This window comes from Tetranychus urticae, chromosome 2, assembly GCF_039701765.1.
Source record: "Tetranychus urticae isolate SD_2017Ah chromosome 2, NJAU_TeUrti_SD_1.0, whole genome shotgun sequence".
Lineage (NCBI taxonomy): Eukaryota > Metazoa > Arthropoda > Arachnida > Trombidiformes > Tetranychidae > Tetranychus > Tetranychus urticae.
Window position 1 is genome coordinate 1,881,055 of NC_142959.1, and position 26,307 is coordinate 1,907,361.

Consider the following 26,307-nt stretch of genomic DNA (forward strand, 5'->3'; position numbering starts at 1 on the left):
ATCAGATTGAGAACGAGATTGATCTCAATGAGACCATGTTGACCAATGAAAGAACCACGAGCAAGTCACAATGATCATACCAGATCAAGGGTTTGATCAGATTTTATGTATCACATCTTCCATCGTTAGGTTCGATCAATACTCCGACTTTGAGATTTCATCCAATTTTCCAAGATGAATGAGTCCATTTCTACCAAGATCCAAAAGAGTACTAATTTTGTACAAATCATTCCTAATCAATTAACATTAAATAATTAATAAAGATCAACATAAAACCAATTTTTTAAATTACCTTATCTTTTTTCATCCAAATGGACCACTTTTTAAAAACCTTCACTTTGCAGTTCCATGTTATCAAACGTTTAGCAGATTTTACAGATTAAATAGTTGCCATCGAAAAGGTGTTCCAACAAAGGCAATATTTCATGGTGTAGTTTAGAAGTTTTTCATTGAGCTATTCATCATTGCTTTAATCGAATGGGTTCTTTACCAGATTTTCCAGTCAATGTCGACAGGATAGTTAACAGAATGCAATACTGATACCAGCTCAAACAGGTTAACCAAAGGCAAGAGGAGATGTTGTTTAATATGTTGATGAACTCCAAATGATGAAGGGTAAGTCGAGGTGATTAACTTGATCGCCATCTTAGTTTGGATCAGATAGAATATGATAAACGCTAGATTCACTAGAAATTAAGCAATATTGATTAACCCTAAAGGTTTCCAATGGACATCGATGTAAATGAAAATAAATCATAAAATTAAATTTGTAAGGATTTTATGCTTTAAGTGAGGAAAGGAGGATTGGAGGGAAAAAGTAAATAAAAAAAGGGGTGAACGAGGGGTGATTGACTAATTATGTACAATGTTACAAATTTTATCAAAGAGTAAAGTAAACTTGAATATTTGTGGCATAAATACATTTATTATTTTGGATGATTATATTTACAATTAATAATTACAATCACCCTCCAGAAACTGCACCTACCAGAAAGTGTACCTGATTTTTCAATGGTCCCTTAGAGGAGGACTTAAGCAAATACGGTTCAAGCAAAGATTTCAATTTGTTTAATTTTTGCTCAGTTGGTTCATGTTTGGTTTTAAACATCAAAAGCGCCAGAATTTCCTATCAACACAAACCAGGGAATAAAATAATTCTGGTTTTCTTGCACTCTCATACTAATTAATTTCCAGGACTGTGATTAAAGACATTTTAGATTGAAAATGTGCAAAGATAAGGTAATTACAGATGTTGGCAATGTTTGATGGAAAGATATTTTCAAGAAAAATGAAAATAAACGTTGAAATAACTGATAAAACTAATGAAATAACCATTAATCTAACCAGACCTTACTATTAATAGACGTAAATTATGATATATAATGTTGCTTTAGAATCACCTTTAAATGTTGAAATAAAATGATAATCAAGTTGATAATGAGTTACAATCAAACCCTTTTATTATCTGTGGGTTGACAAAGTGTATTCAATATTTACTTTTGGCTTCATCATGAAAATGGTCGCAGTTTTAATGATAATTTTAATCACCTCAAGGTCTTGTTTCTTGATCACCATCATCATCAGCAAACTATATCAAGATGAAAAAATTTTTATCCAGATAATATTAAGATTGTTACCAAATGTTTTCTGACCAGTTACTGAATGGTTAGCCTTAAGCCAGAAAATTTATATTATTATTACATTGATTATTATTAGTGTTACTGTATTAGAACCAGATTGATTGGAAATATTACAAAGGTAATCAGATTTTCAACTTGAAGCAATAATCTTGATCAAACTTCAAGATGATGTCTGAGATATGAAGCAGCGATCAACATGGACAAACAGTATCTTATAATCAATTTGTATTTTACCTGATTGTAAAATGAAAAGAGCTCAGAATAACCAGAATCAATGAACACCAGCAGAAGCAGCCAAAAAAAGGCCTCAAGGTAAAACCTAACAGAATCATCTTACCCTTTGATAACCTTAAGGTTGAACATTCACTCAACACTGGCTTCATTGATGATCATTGATCACTTTGTTCTGATAACATGTTTACAATGTTTAACATTGTTTTATCTGAAAGTATCAATCATATCAAATTAATCAATTTTTTTGTGACCAAAATCATTAATTTATTTCATCGATGAGGCACTTTTTTGGTGAATCTTGAAAAAACGGTTTCTGTTTTGAATATTGCGCTTTTGTTTTTGCTTTTGCGTCTTAAGCCTTCCCATTGATTTATTGATATTCATCCGTTAATTAAACGTCTGCTAACTGTGAAACCAATCTGTAAATTGACTTTTTCAACATGCTGTTACATGTTACATTTAATTACATTTTAATGTATTTAGTTTTTTCGGTGCTTGTTGCTGAGCTGCCAATCCAATCAGCTTTTTTCCCTGTTTCTGGTGTAATAGGAACCATAATTAGTTTGGATTAGTTCTGGCTCTACTTGTCCCTAATACCTGCTCTAGTCAGATCAAGTGGACCCAAAAAAAGTTATTGATGTATGGTGATTAAGATGCTTCTTGGCTGGTTGATTAATCCTATGAATTTGACGTTGATTTTAACACTTCAAAGTGACCAAATCTCAGAAGCCTCAAGGAAAAGGGATTGGCAAAAGTTGAAACAATATTCCAATAGCATTCTGGTAACAATTGGTTCATTACAATGATGATGGTGTTAATAATGATAACTGAGGAAATGTTAATGATGGTAATGTGAAAAGAATGGCGACAATTTACACTGGTAATAACGATTTGCTCAAATGGCTGGGTGAATTTTTAATGCGCTTATAGAGGAAAATAATGCCTTTGATCTCACAGATTTTGATACAATGTAACAAAATTGGATGATTTTTCTCAATTGTTTGCTCTTAATTTTCACCATTGTCATTGAAGGGTTTAAATTATTGGAATCATTTGCCATTGGAATCAAATTGTAAACTTGTCTTGGAAGATTAAGGAAACAGGAATATTCTTGGCATTTTTTTCATCTTTTCTCAAGCTTTACTCAATGGTTGTTAATGTTTCAATTGCACACTAAATTACCGCTCAAGGTTGGTGCTTACATTTGTGTCCAACAGTCCATAGAACGGGCCAAAAGGAGTAACAAATATGAATAGCATGAAAAATCTCCTATTCTAAGGGTGAAAATGTAATTTACAAAAAAAATCTTCTTGCAATTATGATTTGAAGTGAGCAACATTGACAAGGACAATGTTAACATTAGAGGTGTATAGCAAAATGAGGTAAAAAAGTGATCAGTAAAGTGAAGAAGTAAGGTGACAATGATGCAAGTTGAAGGTCTTTTCAGCATTTTCAGTAAATTATTTTGCTCATTTTCAATACTCACTATTAAACATCATAAATTGAATCTCCAATAATGTGCATAAAAAACTATTACAAAGTTATCATTTTCAAATATCATTTACAACCCTCACTAAAAGTTTAGAGTTGAATTAGTGACAAAAAAAGAGTTACAGAGTTTTCGGTTTATCAATAAAAAAGCGTTGGTTGAGTGTTTCAAGATGATGCTTGTAATGATGATGATAAGGATGAGTTATAAATGAGCTACAAAGAAGAGTATAAATTTTATGTTCAACTAACTGAGACACATTAATCTGACTGATTAGCGTTAATTTTTGCATATTAACCTTGAATTTAAAGCATTGAGTATGGAAAAGCTTAGATTGGTTCAATAATCATTCGGCTTCTGGTTATTTTATTATTGATTGTTTAATAGAGACATGGATGGTTATTTTTACTGAAAAAGTTGGTTTTTTATTTTATCCAAGATAAAGAGAGGGAGAAACAGAGACAGAGGAAAGAGAGGGAAATAAAAGACATGAAAATTCACAGAAATTTGATCAGAAAAAAAATGTTTTGACTTACAATGAGCAATAGATGAAGACAAAAAAAGGTTTTGAACCATTGAAAAAAGGGTTTTATAGGGTGAGGGAACAAAATAAATTTGAAATCAATTTTGTTTTTTTGTTTTTGTTGCATTTCGAGCAATTGAAACATTAATGTTGTAGTAAGTATCATAATTAATTAATTATGATTAAATTGTAAATTTACGAAGTCAAGGCTGAGGAGAGAAGAAAAAAGAAATGATTGGAGACGCATTTATATATCAACATACACAATCAATTGTTTAGCTTTTGTTTCGCTTGAATCTGTGTTACTGTTTTTGTCAAGTTTTGTCTTTTTTTTGTAAATTTGAATGTGTGAGCTCTCGAGTAATGAATAAATATAATTACAGTAATAATTATGACAGTTGTTGTGGTTTCAATTGAGTGTGTACTTTTTCCTGTGATATAAGATGATAGTTGTAGTAGCATTAATATTAATATTAATAATAATAGTAATGGGTATATCATTAGAAATGTAATGGTAAAAGGTAATAGCACATTAACATGATGACAATGACGATAAAATGCATGGATGTATTGATGATTGAGTATCTCTCTAATACAATAAATTGTAAAATTGTTTTCGAGTATGGCTTTCAATATTGTCTTGCCTTGTCAATTGAATTTAAGCGTCTGTTGGAAGTCTTGTTCAGGTTTTTCCAAATCGCTTTTTCTCGTCAGAATTGGATCCTATGATGATAATCAATTTATTAACTATCAGCTAACACGTTGTCACCCCTGCTGGCCAGAAGAAGTCCATCGGTTGGATTCCTTGAGATTGTCCATTGCCTGAACCATGGGGTTGCTGCTGGGATGGATGTTGAGTCGTGGTACTGGGTAACAATGAGCTTCGTGAAGTTGCGAGGACCATAGGTAAGATTGTAGAGATCGCGGCTGCTGATGAACCATTGATTGGTGTTCCTTCATTGTGTCCACTGCTACCTGATGAGCTAAAAGGCTTACGATCAACGGAACCATTTTTTTCAGTATTATTAAAATACTGATTATTTGAACTTCGATTTACCTGATTATTGTGGTTGTTGCTGCTGGCGGTATTGGCACTATTTCCAGAACTGGATCCAGTCGCATTCTGGTGGTTTCCCGATTTTGAACTTTTCTTGCTTGGATTACGTCTAACAGGAGCTATTCCATTGTGCCTCTGCATGTGAGTCTTCAGGTTACCCTGTATAAGAGTAAAATAAACAAAAAGCAATGGATTAGCTTCTTTTGATTCAATGAAAAAGTGAATTATTGATGCATTTTTCAATTGTTTGCATACTGTTGGAGGTTAAGTGATGTTTGATGATAAACAAATAAATGGAATATCAATGCATATAATTAATGCAAAATGATTATACATTTGCTTGGCCATTCTTTGGGTTTCTGCTGTTGCATAGAGCTGAAAGCTGATTTCATCTGACATTTAGAAACTGGTTTGTATCAAAAAGTATGTAATGACTGAAATTTATGAATTTATTTGATTTATGCAATTTTTGCCTGACTTTTATATTAAACCCAGTATTTCAAGCATGCAATAAACTGGAATTAAGTTTACTTGATTAATTATTTTTAGCAAACCAAAATATTAAGCATAAATGTAATATATTCTTACCTTTTGAGAGAATGTTTTACCACAAAGTGGACATGGGAATCGATTGTCTTTACTATGCGTTCTCAGGTGGGTATGCATATTACCCTTCTGGCTAAATCCTTTACCACAAATACCACAAACATAGGGCTTTTCTTTGGTATGGACAGAGCGAACATGAGTCTTAAGGTTACCTTTCTGGGTAAATCCTTTACCACAAGATTGACAACGATAGTCTCGCTCTCCCGTGTGTATTTTCATGTGTGTATCAACATTCCCTTTCTGGGTGAAACTTTTTCCACAAATCTGTAAAAAAGAGATAAAAAATTAGATTAAAAAAGATTAAATAATAATGCAATCTACTCCAAAGGAGATTTTTTGTCTTTTATGTTAAGCATAGAAGAGATCGATTAAAACAATCGAATACAATCGATAATACTTGTTTACCTGACAACCAAAAGGTTTTTCACCAGTATGTATCATCATGTGTGTTTTCAGGTTACCCTTTTGAGTGAAACAACGATAACAAACTGGACAAAGGAATGTACGTCCACTATTTGAACTACCACCATGTTTGGATCGGTGATCGCCAGATGAGCTTGTTGATCCAGTTGAATATCGACGCGTATAAAGGCTTGGTGGACCATTGGAATGTGGTATAAGTGAGGACAAACTTGTACTGGTAAAAGGTGACGAATGGTGATGATGACCTAAGGAATGGCCGGACGCAGCCAGAGCTGCTGAAGAAGAAGAAGCAGGAGAATTTGATGATCCTGTTGTATTAATATGATGGTGATGTAATTGGTGAGCAGAATGGTGGTGATGGTGGTGATGGGGATTATGGTGGTGGTGGGGATTGTGTGTTGATCCATGTGCCGAGTGATGGTGATGTGCATGGTGATGAGTAACCTTTGAATCTAACATGACTGCCGCAGCAGCAGCAGCAGCCGCTGCAGCGGCGGCTGTTGCCGATGATGAGGCGACTGCAAGTAAAGCTTCACTTGAACCTCGGACTGGACCCGCAACACCACCAGTTGCATTACCATTACTATTAGTACCATTACCACCTCCACTATTGTTATTACTATTATTATTGTTACTATTATTGGTTGAGCAATTAACAGCTGCTGCTGCTACTGTCACAGTTGATATGGCATCGGTTACATTCTTTAAACTTTCAAGATTTAAACCAGAATTGGAAGTACTATCACCTCCGCAAATTGATGTATATGGCTGGCACATATTACATGAATTACCTTTCTTTTGATTATCAACATGAGTGCACTTGTAATTTGGCCCAGAGGGGGATGACGTTTCATTTGAAAGTCTATTTGAGCAATTGGCGTTTAAATTATCTGAATTATCTTTACCATTTGGATTTTTATCATTATTACTGCTGTTACTGTTGCTACTATTATTACTCGGACTGCAACTGTTTAAATTGCTATTAATACGGTTACTATTATTATTACTATTGTTACCATTTCCACCGTTTGCACCATTATTATTTGTGTTAGAGTTAATATTTGAACTTGAACATAAACCACAAGGTTCCTTACCAGAATCACCTTGAAGCTGATGTGGACATTTGTGAAAACTTAATGGACTGGGTGTTGAAGATGAACTGGCACCTGAAGTTGTATGCTGATTTTGATTTTGATGCTGATGGTGATTGTGATTTGAAGATGACGCTTGATGACCATGGCTATTATTGTTATTACTACTATTATTATTTGTATTATTACTGTTGCTCTGACTCGACTGGTGATGGGAATGAAGAGAATGATGTGAATGGTGTTGACCAACCGATGCCAAAAGAGCTCCACTTGAAGTGTTATTGGAATTTGAGTTGGAATTATTAGGAGCACCAGATCCTCCGAGCAGTGAAGATGATGATGAAGATGATGTTAGTGATCCATTTCCTCCGCCTTGTGCGAATCCAGTCATCTTTTCAAGATAAGATGACGCGGCAGCCAATTGAGAGATTCCAGAGGGAAATGGGTGATGATGGGCAAGAGAAGGTGCGCTTTTCTTTAAAAAAAGATCAGTAATACTGGCCTGGTAGCCAGGCCACTTTTGTCCTGGTCCAAGTGTCGAAGATCCGACCCAAGGAAAAGCTCCGTTCTGCATTCTTTACCAACAAATAACAATTGATAACAAGCTTGTTTATCGTCGCTGGGCGACCCAAAGTGACTTAAATTAAGTTTACAACTCAACAGTAATAATGCTTTTTTTCACTATCAATTGCTATTTAATAACAAAATGACAATTTTCCAAAAAATTAACTTTTCTTCAACCGTTAAATTTTATTCTCTTGATTGTTGTTTTGATTATTATTTCCTTTATTCTTCTTTACCTTGCTTTTTGTCTAATTTTATTTAGTTGACTCGAATCAGTAATTAAAGTCTCTTCAAGTCTGATATTATTTTTATATACTTTTTTTACTTTGCCTTGGGCAAATGAAATCAAACTTTGTTCGCTTTTCTAATGTTGATGAAGAGACTATTGAAAGAGCTGAAATTGACAATATATATTTGTTAATTTGCCGTTAATGAGGATAATGATGGCTGATGAAGCCAAATGATGATGACTTGATGATGTTGATGACTATTTTTCGAGTTTAATTTACTTGATAACTCGAAAAACCAAGTTTCTCTTTATTTGTTTACAGAAATGCTTTCTGTTTCAATTGTGAGTATTAATGGTGTGCAATAATTTTGGGTTGATTGGTTGAGTTGTTCATCGACTGATGAGACAATCATTCACTTCACAATCCAGTGAATTGGTTTAGTAAATTTCACTATTAACCAAAGGAGAAAAAAATAATGTATTAAATGAGAAACTTATTGAAATTTTGTAACAAAAAGAAAAGATCACTTTGAGTGATAATTCAATCTGTTGAAGTTGTGCTTCTTTTCCGATTGCTGAGAGAAATGACAATTTCTCGATTGCTGGTGGATTTCAATTGCAATTGATTCCTTTACAAGGAACAGTTAGAGATCATTAAGTATTTTACTTCAGCACACGATGATTTGATCAATTTTGATGATAATACTAAAACTTGTAATTAGGGTGCTAGAAGTTGTTTGAAACAAAAAGGACAGAAAAAAGAAAGTCTCAGTTAACTGGAAATGATTAATCCAATTTCACTTGATCCTGTTTAGGGACTATTTGATAGTCCATGGACACTACGAAGAGTTGAACGATTTTTAAGGTTAAACCAAAACAATTAACAAATGGCACATATAATTGTTTAATGAATATGACAGTTAAACCATTAAGCCACATTAATGGATCTCGAGGAGAGATAAAAAATGATTGTTTTGATTGAAACTTGCAGATGAAGGTTTAGAGTTTACCAAAAAATTTGATTTGAAGAAAACAAAATTAAAGTTGATTGTTTTGCTATTAAAGTTCCAGTTGACAGCAACAAACACAAACCAATGATAAACTAATTTAAGGGAATAATTTAAAGTCTTTCAATTTAGAGTCTTGCGACGGTCAGAATTAATGTAAATCAATCGATGATTGTTATCGACTAGAAGCGACAACACTTTCAATGACCGTTGAACCAGCCAATGGATTTAATTTTTGTTTAACAAAAAGGATTATCTGATTATACCAGACAAAATGAACCATGTTAATGAATTTGACTTTGAAGTGTTTATCTGGTTTTTTGGGTAATTGTTGCTTTTCATCGGGTTAACAGGGTTGAACACAAGAGAAACCATTTCATTGTAAACTTTAATCATTGACTGTTGACTGTAACATTCAGGTGATGATAATTTACTAATTGTTTTACCGATCCAATCATTTCTCATTACTTGACACCTAAAATAATTATCATTTTGATAAGCCATCATTTGATTTACTTAAACTTTCGGGTTAATTTTTTGTTTCTGGCTTTTCTGCTCTTCTGTTAATTTTAATGTTAACTTGGTTTCCCAAATTATAATTATTATTGTTCTTGGAGTTTCTTTTTGCTTGCGTTTTGGTGTTTCCTTGATGATTGTTTTGGTTGTTAACTTTTACTGGATGATTATTATGATGGTGATGATGATGATTATGATGAAGAGTTTAGATGAAGATGTAATGTGTAATGATGTAGTTGATGATGATTAGGAGAGGCAAGTTAATTGAAGAAAACAAAAAAACGCCGTTTCTTGTTTGTTGTTTTTACCTCTTTCCAATGATGTTTATCTTGTAGCAATTGAGTGGTAATGATATATTAATAACAATTGGTGTAGCTTAATTAGCACAATTTCGTTTTCAATAACGATTATTATATGTTTATTATGTTATAATGTTAATCCATTAACATGGTCATGAAAAAGAGAAACCTGTTGAAATGTAAGAAATGAGAAACAATTAGTTAATTCAATCAGTTTCAAGTCTTTGGTATTTCTTGGTGCATTGGGTTGCATTGGGTTGGATTGATTTGCTTCTGGGATTGATTGGGATTTACTGTTGCTTTCAATTTTATCATTTCTGGTAGACACTTCCAGCGTTCAAATAATAGATTCAGAAAAACACATTTTTCATTATTAATTACAAAGTCAATTAGTAATGTTGATGGATTCAGAGTTTAATTGCCTTTTGTCTATGAAGGAAAGGAAACAATTAGAAAGCAAATTTTCTTGAAAAACTTTATATCGAAAAATTTACAATGCAAATTGTTATTGATTGGTTTGACTAAGAATTGCTATCAAATGTCTCAAATCAAATGAATCAAATGTCCATCAGTTTCGGTGAAACATGAAAACTGAATAATCTGTTGAATTTGATTCTTCTCTCGACTGTCCATTGAACTGGCGTTCAATTAAAGTTGAGCAATTATTAAAAATTAAATTATTTGTAATAAAATCCAGGCTCAGCCTAAGGATATTAAAATAATGAAAATTGCAAAATGGTGAAATGACAATTATTCATGTGAAGCTGAATCAAACAAATTAGATTAACTAGTTTTTTGCTCATTGAATCAACTAATGATTGAGAAAAAAAAGAGTTCAAATAACTGGACTTTTGATTTGGTCATTTAACACAAATTTGTTTCAATTCAACAATCGACAATTCTGTGAAAGTTTGATAATAAAAGCACAATTTACATTAAATCGGTGACATTTTACTAGTTAATTCAACTCTTGGGTTGAACAACAATTTAGACATTTCTCTGTTTCTTCAAGCAAACCATTTTAATTGTATGTTGTTGATGTCGTTTCACTTCTCAAGCTTGTACCTTTACAAACGATGATATGATTTGTTGCTTAAATAACATCGGATTTATTGTCATTAGCCTGAGGCTTTTGCTCTGTCAGGTGATCATTTTTAGCCCAATCTGAGGCTAAACAGGAAACAATGAAAACATATAAAAAATGATAATTTTTCAACCCTTTAACAGCCCATTTTAAGGGTTTCATGTAAACCCAACCGTTTGGAGGGAAAAGTTTGTCAGATGGAGAAAGAAAAAGCAAAAAATTTCATTAATAATGATAATTATAATTGAAAAATGATAATAAGGATAAATGATGGTCAGTCGGCAGCTGAAAAGTTGTTACAAATTGTCAATCGGTTTAGTCTTGAGCTTAATTTCAATCTAAATTATGGGTTAACTAACCTTGACAGTTGAGTAAGATTAAATGAAAGATTCATGAGAAAGGAAATTAAATTAATTAACAGGGTTAATCACAATGTTAATCACAATGTTAATCATAATTGAAATAGATTCAAGTTTGCTCCAAACATTTGTTGGTAATGTTGAGTCTTGTCTAGTCTTAGGCTTTTCAACTTGAAACATTTGTAATTTAAATTTAGATTATTTAATCAACTATTTTTTGATAAATTTTAAAAGGTTAACTAAAGGTTAGACAATAGACTTTTAATTAGAAGGTAAGTAAAAAGGTTGATTAGAAAAGGGTTAAAGTGATTTTCAACATTTACTGGGTTCGGTTTGTGAAGGGTTACAATTATTGTTGGATATTGCATTTTAATCAACATTTTGTTTCCAGTTGATTCGCATTAGTTTACCTGTTATTAACTTTTACAAATCATAATAGCCAATCCTAATCAGTTAGACCAAGGCGTGATCATGAAATAAACATGATAAACATGAGATGAACTTGGTCAATCTGGAAATTTGATTAAAATTAAAAAGCTTCAAAACCTACGTTTAGACTCAATTTTCTGGTTTTCAAAAAGAAGCTAAATTTGAACTCATTTGCGATGTTAAAGTGTTAATGTAGCAGTTTAATTGCAGTAAATTAAACTGATTAGTTGAATTAAGGATGAAAGCAATTGAAACAATCAATCAAAGGAAATTGATGGCGAAAGTAGAAAAGATGATTTTCATAACTGATTAGTTTAATTGTTAACGAACAAGTTGAAACTTTTCAGAAGAAAAATTCTGATTGTGATAAATGTTTAACCATTAAAGGTTAAGGATATTAAAGACATTTAACTCATCTAATTGTATTAGGTTAATGCATTTTCTTTGACACTATCATGATCAAGATGAAGTTGATGATGATTAAGGTGATAAGTCACCTTAATCAACATTTATCATTCATCAATTAACATGAATGTTACTGTTGCCGAGTAAATTTCTGGCATCAAGTTGAAGATTAACTCGGCGGTTGGTAAGTCCATTGGAATCGGCTTTTCAAGGTGGAAACCCTTTTTCATGGAATTTAACTTTTTTTCTCAAAATTCAACCTCGAAAATTGTTACCCACCTTAACGATGAACACACCTTTAAAAAGTATCCTTTTATTCACTTGGAATACTTGGAATAATCAGAATAATGAAAACGGAAAGAAACTCAAAATTTTAATAAACATTTGCTTCTAAAGATGAATCAATCAATGGTTTTATCATTGATTAATTGATTGATGTAAATCACAGCATTTTGTTCAAATGTTTAAAATGTTTAATTTCATGGTCAATTTCATGGTTAATTTTATTGAGATTACAATTTGAAAAGCTTTTCAAGTCAAACTCAATACAAAGTTTTGCTAGAAAAACCTTGATTGTGATCAGACAGTTTATTGGATTAGATGAACAATTAATTGTTGCGATTTTCATCAAAACTATTTAAGTTGAAAATGAGGTTAAAAGGGTTAAGATGACAATCTTTTGCTGTTCATTATCATCGCTTCTTCAAGATTTTAATCAACATTCTAATTAATTGTTTCCCAGATGAATCTTTTACTCAATCAATTTTCATCATGTAACATTTTGTCCTCCTCTCAACTCAAGATCATAATTAAACCCTTTTTTTATCCTCAAAGTTCAACATGAGTAATCTTCAAGTTTACAGGAACTTCATGGCAAACTTCAAATTCAAGGTAAAAACTAACCAGTTCTGATTCTTGTTTTTTTCTTGTTTCTGTAGATAAATTTTCTTTCAATGCTGATATTCCTGTTCCTATTTGACTATCGAGTTTGGATTAATATCATTTTGAATTATTCCTAGGTTTGACTGAAGGGAACGGGTTAAGAAATGATATAAATCATTGAGCAAAGAATTTGAAATTGCTGAACAAATGTAAATAATTGTCGCTATTTAAATGGTGAATATTGTAAATTGAATTGTGAAAAATTAGTCACATTTATTCAGTTCTGCAATTTTTCTTCCATTTTCCTGATTCACTGATTTCAAACGAATCAATGAACCAACAAACCAATAAACATTATCTGATGTTTTTATCGTCATCATCATCTTCATCATCATTATCATTTAATCTCTTTTTTCTTCTTCTCTTCATCTCTTTCAATCTCTAGGTTGGAAATCACTTCAAGGCATCTTATCAATTGATTTATGCACTTTTAGTTTTTCCGTACTTTAATCATGTTCCCTGCAAGTTACAGCAGTGCCTTTGGCATTTTGACTTTTCATTCGTTCTGGTTGCCAAAAAACACGCAAAATAACCAAATGAATGAATCAAAATTTGTCTTTTTTCTCAATAATAAACTTTTCATGTTTCCGTTAACAATTCATCACATCATTTGCTTCATCAACAATCAAACAAAGAAACATATGAAACCAATTGGTGACATTTCAGTAAACTTTGAGTATTCAGTCTTTAATGTTTGATCATTTCTGTGACTTCTCAACTTTTCATTAGTTTATTAAAAGAATGAAAAATATTTCTGGAATTCCTTAGAATGCTTCTTCTATGCAAACTTTTAAACATCTTAATATCCATGAAACTTTATCAGATTTCATCAAAAGCATTCTGTCTCAAAGTTTTCACTTTTACTTCAATTCAACAAGACAATAATCACACTCAATTCCAATGAATGCAAATAGTTTCTTTCAATTTTATCAGAAAAAGTTTTCCCAACTGAAGAGCACAGTTTGACCTTTAATCTGAACCTTCTGAGTTCTGTCTGTGATTCAATCAATTACTGTCAGCACCTTTCAATCGTGAAAACGAAATTTTAGGTGGAAAATGAAAATTTTTCGAATTATATCAAAATTTAATCTTCTTGAAGTTTCTTTGAAACTTGGACGATTCTTGACTCATTTGAATTTTCGTTGAAGATTAACTGAATCGCCTTGGGTTGTTGAGAGCATTTAGTTGCAATTTAACAGACGAAACATTAATTTTAATAACATCACCAGGTTGACCATATTTTGCAAACCAAATATCATATAAGTTTCCCTTTGCGTGATGAGTTTCATTAATTAGATAAAATTCACAGCAATTATCTTGATACCGTTTAAGTGTCAACTTGTTAACAGATTAATCATTTTCGTGTTTTAATTGATATAATAAGTGTTGATTGTGGTCAGTTTTGCATCTCCAAGTTGAGCAAAAAAGTGCATCAAAAAATTGAAATTCAACTGAAAATTTTCCAACCCTTGAACCAGAAAGTATTGGAACCAGAAAAAAAATTTCAATCAGATTTCAATCTTTACCAATTGGAAATGTGATTAGGTTTTTTGGTTAACAATATCCCGTTGTGAAAAGGTAATTTAAGTGTAAATAACTTTGTTTTACCTTCCAATCAAATGAATAAACTCTATTAACTTTTTAGGTGTAACATCATCATTATCATCTTAGCTTGAATTTCGTTCAAGGCTTTGAGCTGAAATTTTTCAATTTCATATTGCGATGTTTCTTCAACTAATCAACATATTTTTTTGCTAACTTTTAAATTACAAATCAATTGATGTTAAACGTTGTTTAACAAGTTAATTACAAGTCAACAATTAGCTTCATTTTTGATGCATAAATATGAAGGAAAGGAAGAAAAAGAGGAAAAATAAAAGCCATTTACTTTTGATTGCTTTTAATAGCAATGAGTACAATTTAATTTAATTGTAATTATTTATATAGCAACACGAGTAAATCATTAAATATAATGAATAATCTTTCAACTAATATTAAATAGGTAAAAGAGCAACAATTAAGATGACAAGATAATCAGGTAATTATTATTCAAACCAGACTCGGAATTAAACTCTGTTTTAGCAACAATGTAAGCAATTTTATTAATCTGATTAACTTGATGATTTGTGATCAAATTATCATTTAACTCATTACAATTTCAATAAAATTTAACAAAAACAAAGCAATTTTAAGGTTCTTTAAACTGGTTCATTGCTTCAAATTTATCAAAACTGTCTTCTTTGATTTACATTAGTTCAAAAAATATTAACATTGATTTCATTTTAATTACAGTTTAAGCCTTTTTTTAACCATTTATATCGCCATTTATCATGAAGTTCAAAATTAATTGATGATAATAAATCGTTAAATTTCTAATTGTCAACTTTGTTCAATTGATTGAATGTTCATCAAAATTTTCAGTGTTTATGATTAACTTTTGTTTCCATCATTAGTAAGGTGATAATACTCGATCATGACAAACAGTCAATCTGGAAATATGAATTAAGCAAAGTTGCTGGGAATGATTAACAATCTCCTAATCAATAGATTCACATGAGAATTGGATGAACAATTTTCATCAACATCATTAACATCTAATGCTCTGGCTGTTAATTAACTAAAATTGTAACAAATAAAAAAGGTAAACTTAATGATGATGAAAAAAAGTTAAAGCTCAATTAGAGGGAAAAGTTTTGTTTCAATCCCAGGATATCAGAAATGGCAGTCAATTGAAAGCATTTTGTCTTGAGATAAAGTTTCAAATGATTGAGAATCGATTAAGAATCAGAAACAAAATAATGAGCAGAAACTGAACAACTTTTTTCTTTTACCTTTTCAAGTTTTTTGTTGTTTGGTGTTGACAATCAAAGATCAACAATTGATACAATGTTTAGTTGCATGATAATTCTGGTTGTCTAAACTAAACATGAGAATCGTCTTGGGAAAAACAAAGCAAATGAGAAAAATAAACTTCTCTATTCAACCAGATAAATCAACATTTAATAAGTCTCAATATTTTGATAATTATCTTGAAACATTTTCATGAGAGTTTCATGGTAATGATCATTTTTTGTCGTGAAAATGTTAATTAACTTTATTTTGTTACTTTTTGTTGTTCATCAGAACTGGGATTAAATTTAAAAGATATAAATGAAGGTAATAAAAATGAAACATTGTTACAAGCAAAATGAATACATGATAATAAGAAACTTGAAATGACTAATTCTTGTGGGTATAAAACTGAATAATATGATAAAGTTAATCTTGCAGTGGAATATCATTATGAAAAGTCTTTTTCGCCATAAAAATTCATTTGCTATTCAATTGATTTTGTGGATAATTTTCTGAATTGGAAATTCTTTTATTTGCAATTCAAGTGTAAAACTCTGAAAAAGATATTGATTTTCAAAGGTAATAATGACGTTCATGATAAAATTAGTAACCTTTTAATTTCAACTGAATTTACTGTGATCATATTTCTTGTGTCTCAGTGAATCTTTTCAGATTATAATAGTTTGTCAGACGAAAAATAATAAAAGTAAAAAAGATGAAAAGAGAAAAAGAGAAAAAGAGAAATTCTGTTGATGGAATTAATCACTAATACTCAAGTTTCTATGTTTTTCATCTCACTCATCCTCATGGAATATGTTTCAATCTGAAGAACCACGCAAGTCTTCATTCAACTCATGATGGTAAATAACGTGGCAACGATCGTTTCCTATTTTCTAATAATCTCAACTTTTTTCCTTCTTTTTTCTCTCCCTTCGTTACTAAATCTTTCCAACGAAATTGTGACGAGAAAAAGACAGAGAATTTACAGGTTTTCTATTCAATTTTGTTCATTTTTCTTCTCTCTCCTTCCCTCAATTTCCGGATTTGCTCTTTCAAGTTAAACCTTTTTCTCGTCCAAACAGTGTCATTATCTGAAAGTGCACCATTCAGATTATCAATAAACACGTTTCAATAATCATGTTATCAAAGTTGACGAAAATCGTTTTGCAAAACTTTTTTACTTTTCGTCTGACAACTTTTTTCACTCAGACAGATCTCAATATTGAGTTAATTTGCTATTAGTTTATTTGTTGAGTTATGATGATCAGGATAATGTATTACATTGTATCATTTAACAACATTTTACTCAGAAAATTCAATTTCTCAGACATTAGAATCATTCTGTAATGGACGAAAATATCACGATTTTACATTATTGGAACGATTCAAATTCAGTTTTTTTTCGTCGAAATTTCATTTTCTAATGAATATCAGTTTTACTGTCCAATAACTTTTCTGGTTGTGAACTTTTTTGGTTCATTTGGAAATAAGAGTAAAAATCTGTTTTCAGAATCATGTTTGTCTAAGAATAAACCAGGAAATTGTGGAATCAAGAATTGAACAGAGAAAATTGAGATTCGAATGAATGTTTGGTTAATGAGCGAATTGAATTAATTTTTGAATATCATTTAATCCAATTTTTTAGTGAATGCCAATTGTATACCAATTTAAATAACTAATCATTCTAATCACGTTTGCTGATTGCAATGTTGCAGGTTCAATGGATCAGATATATCAAGGTAACCAATGAGATACAAAATTACTATTATCATCATGATTATCATTATTATTATCATTGAAAGTTTTTTGTTTTTGTTCACAGGAACAAAAATTTTTCTTTCATTTCGCTAACATGTAATGATGATAAAAGGGTAATACAAATGATCATGTTAATAACAATCATAATAATGGTAATAATGTTTATAAATATAATAATTGTTGATATGAACAAAGTGTTGTCAAACGCTTCTAATACCAACAATCAACTTTTATTTGGTTGGGTTAACGAGTAAATTAAAAGTTTAACCTGTATTGATGAATGAAATTACAAATTGTTTTACCTTTTGTAATTTCATAAAATCATAATTATCGCCAGCCTCAGGTAATGATAACACATTGATTTCAACCCTTGAGATTTTACACTTTCAACATTTCAACATTTGTCTTAGTTTGCCTTTTCAGTTTCATAGTTAACTGAATTAATTAGTAATTTAATTAAGTCCATTTGAAACAATGAAGATGAAAAGGTTTATTCAATGATGAAATGGACACAAATTAAGTCTCAATAGAGTTGAGATTTTGTTCATTTGCAATGAAAGTTGTATTTACATTTATGACAATAAATTGAAAGATTGATTCTCGCGCTATTAAACTGATAATCCAACATTTGCCAACATTTCAACATTCGTATTTACTCACATCTAGCCTGAAGGGATAATTGGTTAAGATAGTTTTGTGAGTAGGTTAGAGGATGCTTTGAATTTCAATCTGTTTTTGTTCAATTGGTTAGATTCATTAATCAAGCTCCATTGAGTTTGCACAGATTAAATTTTTGGCACCAAAATGGTTGAAAACAAGAGTCAACTGAGATTGGGTAAAGCCTTTGAACCTTTACTTGAAAAAACTTTCTCCTGTTACAAGATATTGTAATGAAATATTTTTCAACTATTGTTATATTATTACTTAACAGTTTTGTAAGACATTATAAATATAACAAAAGTCTGAACCTTGAAATGGAGAAATTCATGAAAAATGTTGAGTAATAAGCCAAAGATATCAGGTTCGAGTTGCTTTTTTCAGGCTCAAAGGTTTCCATCAAATTTTAGATTCGCCTACGAGATTAGTTCGAAGTTTGAAGGAAATTGACAGATTGTTTTACCCTGACATTGCGGCTGAAAATTCATTAATCAAGTCTTTCATTTTAATATTCATTTCGGTTCTCGGTGAATTGGATGAAAAGTTAATAATCATTGAGTTACTTTGCGTTATTGCTGTAACAAGAAACTAAGAAACTGTGACATTTAAAGATAATTAGTTCATAATTTCAGAGTGATTTCATTTTCAGGATTGAACTCAGAATGAAGTTTGTTGATGATGAAAACCAGAAATATTCAGCTTTGGATTGACAAATTTCAGAGATAATTTTGAACTTCAGTTTATCAGACAAAATTATGATTAATTCAATGTCTGATTTGATTGGATAGGCCTGAAAGCCTGCGAGAATTAGGAAAAATCTGGTTCGATGGAATCATTTTCGATATTTCGTTTAGTAACCAACGATTTTGAAAAAAGTATAAATATAACATTGAAATCACGTGAACATGGAATCGATCGATTGAAGGTTTTCTCTTTTTTAGTTTAGACTCTTTTTTTGTGCTTTTTGTTTGGTTGGCTGAAATGGGTTAAACCAGAATCCGGCAGAACATGCGATGTAGAATATATTCATTCATTGCTCATTGAAGGTATATAACACATATAATCATGGGAATTGGCTGAGAGTTTGAGGGAAAAAGAAGGAAAAAACTCTTGTTTTAGTAAAGAAACAACAAAAAAAAACAGTTCGAGTTGAATTGAGATGCTAAAGAAAGACTGAAAACAACAAAGAAATTAGCAAAATAAAGGAAGAAGAAGGTAAAAAAATAATGAAAAGTTGAACATGATAAAGATATTTTTCTTTTTCATTCTCAAGTTTCTCTTCATTAGTCTTCATCCTCGTACTTGACTATAACATGATTCACACAAGAACGATAATCTTGATATCGTTCCAAATTCGATTGCACAATCACTAGTTCCATCATGATCATCATTTCCTTGGCCTAATCTTCATCTCTTCATGTCCTTGATCATCATTTTAATTTTAACCATTCATGGGATAATAATGGGATAATTTTCAGGTGGAAATCAATCAATGTTATGAGAAGATTTAAAATACATTTTTGGACTTTTTGATCAACAATCAGATCGACATTTCAACTTAAGCTAGATTGATGTTGAGAAAAACCTTCAATTCTTGGTTAACATCGAGACAAGAGCAGACATAAGGAATGTGCCAGGTGAACAGGTAAGGCTAGGAAAAGGGTTAAGACGATAAACAAGACAAATAATTGTTAAGTTAACCTGTTGAATGTTGTCAATGACATGGGAACTTGTCAGTCCTTTAGATGATGAGAAAAGATGAAAAGTCACATTTTGCTTTGGTTACAAACGATTCGTTAAAACGTTGATAACCAGGATAATAATCAAGTGTACTTGATCAGGTAAACAGAATTGGAAAAGCACACTGAAAGTACCAGGTTGTGTTTAAAGGAATGGTGAAAAACATTGGAATGTAAATAATAGGAAATACTTGAAAAATTGAGTTGAATTAAGGGTTTAATAAAAATCTGGCAATCTGAATGCACGTGATATTCATCAAGTTAAATCTCGAGATAAGATGATTTACAAGTTGATTCACAATTGGATTGAAATGAGAGTAAACATTGAAACAATTAACCAATTGATGAGCACAAATCACTGGTCACCAAAGAGTGTCAATCATAAAATTAAACATGTTGTACGATGGAGACAAATCAAGATGAAAAGACCAAAACCAGAAAACAAAGTGTGTTTACCAGAAAAAAGGCATTCATCTTTGATATCAATGTTATTGTTATTATTTATTACTATTGGTGATGATAATGAAGATAATGAAGATGATCAAGATGATGTTGTTGTTGTTAATGTGTTAAAGACAGTAAAGGAGGATAAAGATGAAGATGTATTTTGATGATAGGCAAAAAAGAGGTTGGCAAAGAGATGGTTGTTTTAGTTTAAATGTAAAACATTGTTACTCTTTATCCTCTCTTCTTGCTCTTTCTTTACTTTCTCCTCTTTTTTTTATACACAAATATTTCTCTCTGTCTAATCTGTCTTTACTTCTTTCCCAATCTCTTTCTATACAATCATCATCTTTATCATCTTGATCATCATCCTTCTCATAGTTTCACTTCTTTCCTTTCCATCATCATGAGGATGATAAAATTCTGGTCTCAAAATCTCCCAGACTCAATTAGAATGAAAGAGAAGGGATATTCCTCGTTCTTCATTCTCTTCCTCATGAGCTACGAAAAAAAAACATCCAACGATTCTCGTTCTTCTGCGACTTCTCGTTGGCATCTTATCGATCCACCAAGTCTACTTCAAACTGTTTCCCAATCACTCTTTCCCCTTCGTCTAGATCTTTCGACATCTCTCATCATCGGCCATCATCCTTCTTCCCCATTACCAACATCATCATTTGTCATCTTCTCATCCATCTTCTTTATCCCTATTTTTTAATCGTAACTACGCATAATCTTCACCATGAAGAAAAAAAAACTCACAACATTGAAATGATGAAAAGGTTTTCATTCAAGTCTGCTAAATTGTCTCACCTTTAGTCTAGTCTCTGACTCTTTCCTCTTCACCTTCCTCTTCGTCTTCCCTTTCATCTTGCTCTTTCTTCCTCTTCTCATAATATAATAAAATAAATTCCCAGATGAAATCCCTTGTTACCAACTTCGCCTTTCGTAGCTACGAATAAAAATATTATGTATTACTTTGGTTACAATATTTTACTTTTTTTCATCTTTTCTCCTTTCTTTCACCTTTTCATCTCATTTTGCTCACTCAACTTGTCATTAACCTTTACTCTCTCGTCTCTTCATCTTCATCCTCCTCCTACTCCCATTTCACCTCCCAACCTGAAAATTGGAGAGAAAGAAAAGAAAGACTAGTTTATAACATTGTATATTAATATTACTTTTCTTCTCCATACTGATCAGGTTAAACATTGTTTAATACAATGAATATTTGTATAAGCTTCAAGCATCTTTCTCATCATTTTACTCATCTTTCCTCACCTTACAGCATCACCTAAACCCAAAAGCATCAATTGCGAAATTCATTGTTGAATCAATTTTTCAGAAAATTTTCAATCTTGACTTTCTATGGACTTGGCTTGTGGAAGGTATACTTTGAAAAAAAAGGTTAATTAATTGTTTCGGGTAAAAATTAAAGGCCAAAAATAAAGCTGTGATTCATTGAGCCCTACGGACTAACCACTTATCAATAACTAATGACTGCACCTTATTCACGTTCCTCGTGATAACTTCGTCTTAACCCTTTCTTTTCGTCTCTGTCTTCATCATTTTCATCTTTTCTCGCTCTTCATTTTTTCAATCCTTTTTCTTCTCTCTCTCTATCTTAATCTTCCTCCCTTTCATCGTCATCTTCGTCTTTTCTTCAATTTTTTCTGTTCTCCCTCCAATTTTGGTGCCTAAGGGTTAGTAATATGATGGAGAAAACCGGTTTATCCAGAAAATTCTCTGATTCCAGATAATATGAAACCAGTTACAGGTCGAGTGAAAACCTTAATTTGGTTTGGTTTACAGTAGAAACTGTATTCAAATAATAGCAATAATAATAATGATGATGTTAATAATAATCGCAACTTACAATTAAAAAGAAAAATTTTCTTCTTTTTCTTTTCTTTCAATCTTTTGCTTCACTGATTATTAAACTCGGCGATTATTTCAGCTAATCATTAACTATTATACCAACAAATTAGCAATGTAAAGTGGCATTAATTTTGAGCCATTTTTGCATTCTAATAATCATTGTATCACAATGATTAGAATTGAAATTTGCGCCATTCTAATGTTCAGAACAGAATTCCAGTTGAATCTTTTTTACATGTAAGTGTTTGTTTGGCAGTCTTTTGAACTTCAACATGCAACTTGGTGCTCATGAATTAACATCAACAGTTATTATTCATGGATTTATCGTGCAATAAAACAATGTTTCTTGCATTAAATTTTGGCTTCAATGAATGACATTAGAATGATTTAAGATGATGAATGTTTAAGTTAAATTAAATTATCAAATTAAAACATTTTTGCTTGGAAGGTAAGAAAATTTCATTACCTGGTTCGATTGACCTGAATCAATAAAGGGTTAGTAGTGGTTATAGATTTAAGCAGAAGAGAAGAAATGAAGAAAATCATTTCTGACCTCAGTTTCTTATATTCATCAACATTATTATTACTCTGATTTATTTAGTTTTTTGCTTTTCTTTTTTCGTACAAATTCGGAAGTAATAATGATAATGTGTGTTCGTGTTCGTGTTCAAAGGTAGTTTGGTAATTATATACATTTTGGGTTAGATTTTTGGTGAAAAGGATTGAAAAGGTTAGAAAAGATGGTTGAGAAGAAAAAATTGAGAAAAGATTAAGATTGATTGGGATTGAAAGAGTTTACTTGTTGAAGATGATTAAGATTACGATCAACTTACCTAAAAGTATCTTCACCTCTACTTTATCATTTTGATTATGCTTTTTAGTCCAAAAGGCACTTTTAACTTTTACTTTGATTAAGAAACACTTGCAGTTGATTGTTGATTAATATAATGATCACAAATATATTGTAAAACTATCAATCCATACGCTTAACCAGTAAAATGGGTTAGGGTTAACACATGATCCATGAAGGGTGAGCTAAAACGGTAGGCTTAATGGTTAAATGTGAGTCCTTTGGGTTTGGGTTTAGGTTTGTAAGGTCTCTTGTAAAAAACCAGAAATTATCAGCATAACCAAGGTTTACAGAGAGTCCAACACTTGAAGATTAATCGAGATGGAACCATTAATTCATTGGGAATTATAATGATTGGATGGACAATTAAATAAATTAACTGTGTTCCAATACAGATGATGAAGGGTCCACACAATGGCTTGTAAATATCACAGGAAAATATGGTTAATAATTAATTTACAGAAGACTTTTTTCTTTCTGTTTACAACTTCCAGGTAAACTGTAGGTTGATGGGTAATGGTGATGATGACAATTAATATTATGTGTGTTCACTATTCTAATGGTGATTGGAGATTAAGTCACAAGTAAATTAATTTATCGATGTCCAGTGAATATTAAAAAGGGTTGGTAAGTTGAAAGGCGCACAAACATGTGATGAACTTTACCAAATTATCAGCATTGTAAACGTTGAGTTGAGACACCGACTATTAACCATCGAGTAAATTAACTGATAATTTAAAGATGATCACCATTTAACGAGGTTACATCGACAATAAGATGAGTTAACACGATTTGGATTTCTTGTTCTTCTTCTCAAGCCAACACTTTTGGCTTGTTTTGTAGTTTCTCGGCCTTTTTGCTGTAACTCTTTCTCTCACACTCTCACTACTTGTTTTCAATTTAGGCTAATGAACACATTCAATAACCAGAAATGTAAATTGATTCGTAAGGTCAGATCACTATTTAGATGATGCGAGAAGTCCAACAACAAAAAAAAACAACAGCAAACAAAAAGAAGAGAAAAAAACCAAGAAAATATTACTCAACTTGTTGTCATATTTACCCAATCAACACTGATTACTCTGAGTTTTTTGTTACTCTTTTTTTCTCACTTGCTGGCTGGTTCTTCACTATTTAGCAGGCAAAGGGTTGGGCATGGATTTTTTACACTCAATGAGCTTTAGCTATAAACAAAAAAAACCCGGTTCGACAAGAAAACGACTTCAATCAAGTTTTCAATAAAAAACTCTCCAACGTTTGGCATTGATGGCTGATGCCATCTATAGTTGCATAATACAATCATTATGCGTTTGTTTGCACGTTGTTATGGCATTCGTTTTCTTTTGTTTCAATTTGTATCAATAATTGTTACTAATTAAGCTGAATTAATTTAATTTTACTACTAATCTTTTGGACTTCTGTTTATCACCTCTGGAATTTAATCGTAATTTAATTGGTCTCGCTTAATATCTGACTTGTAGATCAAAGGTAAGAATTGTTTTATTACCATTTTATACTCTTTTGTTTCCTACAATATTCGTTAAGTTATAATATTATGTTGGCTTCACGGTGTAATTTTATCGATTAGTATGGATTTATTTAAAATTGCTAATATCAGATTTGAGTGTAAATAATAATATCAGAGTGTTAATTGTTGGTTTTACAGTATTCCGAGCTTATCGATACTTACTTGTTTCTTCTCTCGCTTTTACAAAATTGACTTTCTCTTACATATTTTATATTGTTGCTCGTTATATTTAATGCTTACCTGAGATTCTCTTGATAGTTGTCAACTAATTCACTTGATGTAACAATTTGTTGCTAACCTTGATGGTGTAATAATGTCGATGTCTGTGTTAATTATTCAATTGGTTGATTTACTTAATCGGCAAAACTATATAATGAAACAATTATTAGAAATGAAAGTGGTAGTATTTAGCTTTAGCAGGCAAGAACATGTGAAGTGCTTCAATGTTGTTTCTAAGTTATCTTTTAATCATTATCAGTTTTCTCTCTTATTGCCAAAGAGTTAACTCTTTGCTTATTGCTACACTTGATGATTGTGCACATTCTGATGAAGTCAATGGCAAAACTAGTGGCTGATTTACTATTAAAATTTTCTAGTTCCATGATAGATAAACCATTTCATAATCTCATTGCTTCCCTTCATTAGCCTTTTCAACCTCTGTATCTCTAATCATTTTATCTGCATCACTAGATTAATCATCAGTTCAATTTCTCTCTTAACTGTCAACCGTAGTGAGTTTTATTGAATCTTATAATCGGTTAGTCTAAACTTCAATTATATTGGATGAAACGAAGCCTTGATGGCTAATATTGAGACTTTAAAGTTCTTTAAGATTAAAGCTCAAGTATCTTTGTGATTTAAGACTTTCTCTTCTAGTTGAGTTACTGAACTTGGTCAAGTTCGACTCCAAGCAATCCAATTAAAACTATTTTCTTTATTGTTAAATCATCTTTTAATCTTAAATTCTTTTTTCTTCAGGATAGGATTCGGCTCAATTTTTTACCATATTTATATTCAACTTGGTGCGATAGTCACATGGAGACGTCAACTCAACGCTATTCGATAATATCTACCATTCAAGGATAGGTTGAATGTACCATTACATCACAGCGTATCATCTAACAATGAACAATCAACAATCAACAATTTATAAGGAAAAACATGTTACTATGGACGGGACGATTAGCACTTCATTAAAATCCAAAAGTCCAAAGGAAATATTTACTCAAATTGCGCACCCACCATACACCAAAACAATTGGACAAAATTGGAAATGGATTGAACAATTGTGATAGAATCTAGAATCTCTGATGAGATGGATGGCGAACTGGAAATGGAAGTTTCATCAGGATTAGAAAATTGAATCCCATCAGATGTTGGAGCATTTTCTGCATGAGATCTCTACAAAGAAACTGAAGATTTAGTTTTTCTTAAAGTTATCGCTATTTATATTGAGATGTATTCTAATCTCAATTAGTTCTAATCCATAATGTTCATATTAGATATAAATGCAGTACTTCAGGGTGGACTAGATAATTTACATCTTAACAAGTTGCCTACTCATATTGACTTGGTTTCTGTAGGAACACAGAAAAGGCATGAATTACAAGCTCAAAAGTAATGGAGGTAAAATTACTTGAGCTGGTTTAGTTTTGTATTTTTACCGATTAATTCAAATAAAATCTTTAATGATAACCATTAGCAGTAGCAATAAAATATTAACT

The 26,307-nt window shown here is 31.3% G+C and overlaps 1 protein-coding gene and 1 long non-coding RNA gene across 10 annotated transcripts; one reads left to right on the forward strand and one right to left on the reverse strand.

Annotated features, from left to right (window-relative positions):
• Positions 1-3,762: 3,762 nt before the first annotated feature.
• On the reverse strand, positions 3,763-25,042 carry LOC107363620 (uncharacterized). 9 transcript variants are annotated; one of them, XM_089267520.1, is made up of 6 exons: positions 24,824-25,042; positions 23,039-24,014; positions 5,955-9,847; positions 5,532-5,813; positions 4,944-5,102; positions 3,763-4,857 (listed from the first exon to the last, which is right to left on the reverse strand). In XM_089267520.1, exons 3-6 carry the CDS (start codon positions 7,635-7,637, stop codon positions 4,843-4,845), a joined length of 2,139 nt encoding a protein of 712 aa, XP_089123646.1. In that variant the 5' UTR covers positions 7,638-9,847; positions 23,039-24,014; positions 24,824-25,042; the 3' UTR covers positions 3,763-4,842. The 9 variants fall into 9 exon arrangements, with proteins under 9 accessions (XP_089123646.1, XP_089123644.1, XP_089123647.1 ...); XM_089267518.1 differs by having other exon boundaries at positions 3,763-4,861; XM_089267521.1 differs by having other exon boundaries at positions 3,763-4,869.
• On the forward strand, positions 24,367-26,278 carry LOC112539008 (uncharacterized). Its single transcript, XR_003082567.2, has 2 exons — positions 24,367-24,543; positions 25,562-26,278. It is a non-coding gene; the product is annotated as an uncharacterized LOC112539008 (long non-coding RNA).
• The last annotated feature ends 29 nt before the right edge of the window (positions 26,279-26,307 follow it).

Excerpts from the sequence above, each read along its gene's own strand:
- LOC107363620 (XM_089267517.1), bottom strand. The coding sequence starts at position 7,637 with ATGCAGAACGGAGCTTTTCCTTGGGTCGGATCTTCGACACTTGGACCA. Across the intron at positions 5,103-5,531 it reads GTAAAACATTCTCTCAAAAG|GGTAACCTGAAGACTCACAT; the intron begins GTAAGAATATAT and ends ACTCTTATACAG. Across the intron at positions 4,878-4,943 it reads GCAACAACCACAATAATCAG|CCTTTTAGCTCATCAGGTAG; the intron begins GTAAATCGAAGT and ends GTTGATCGTAAG.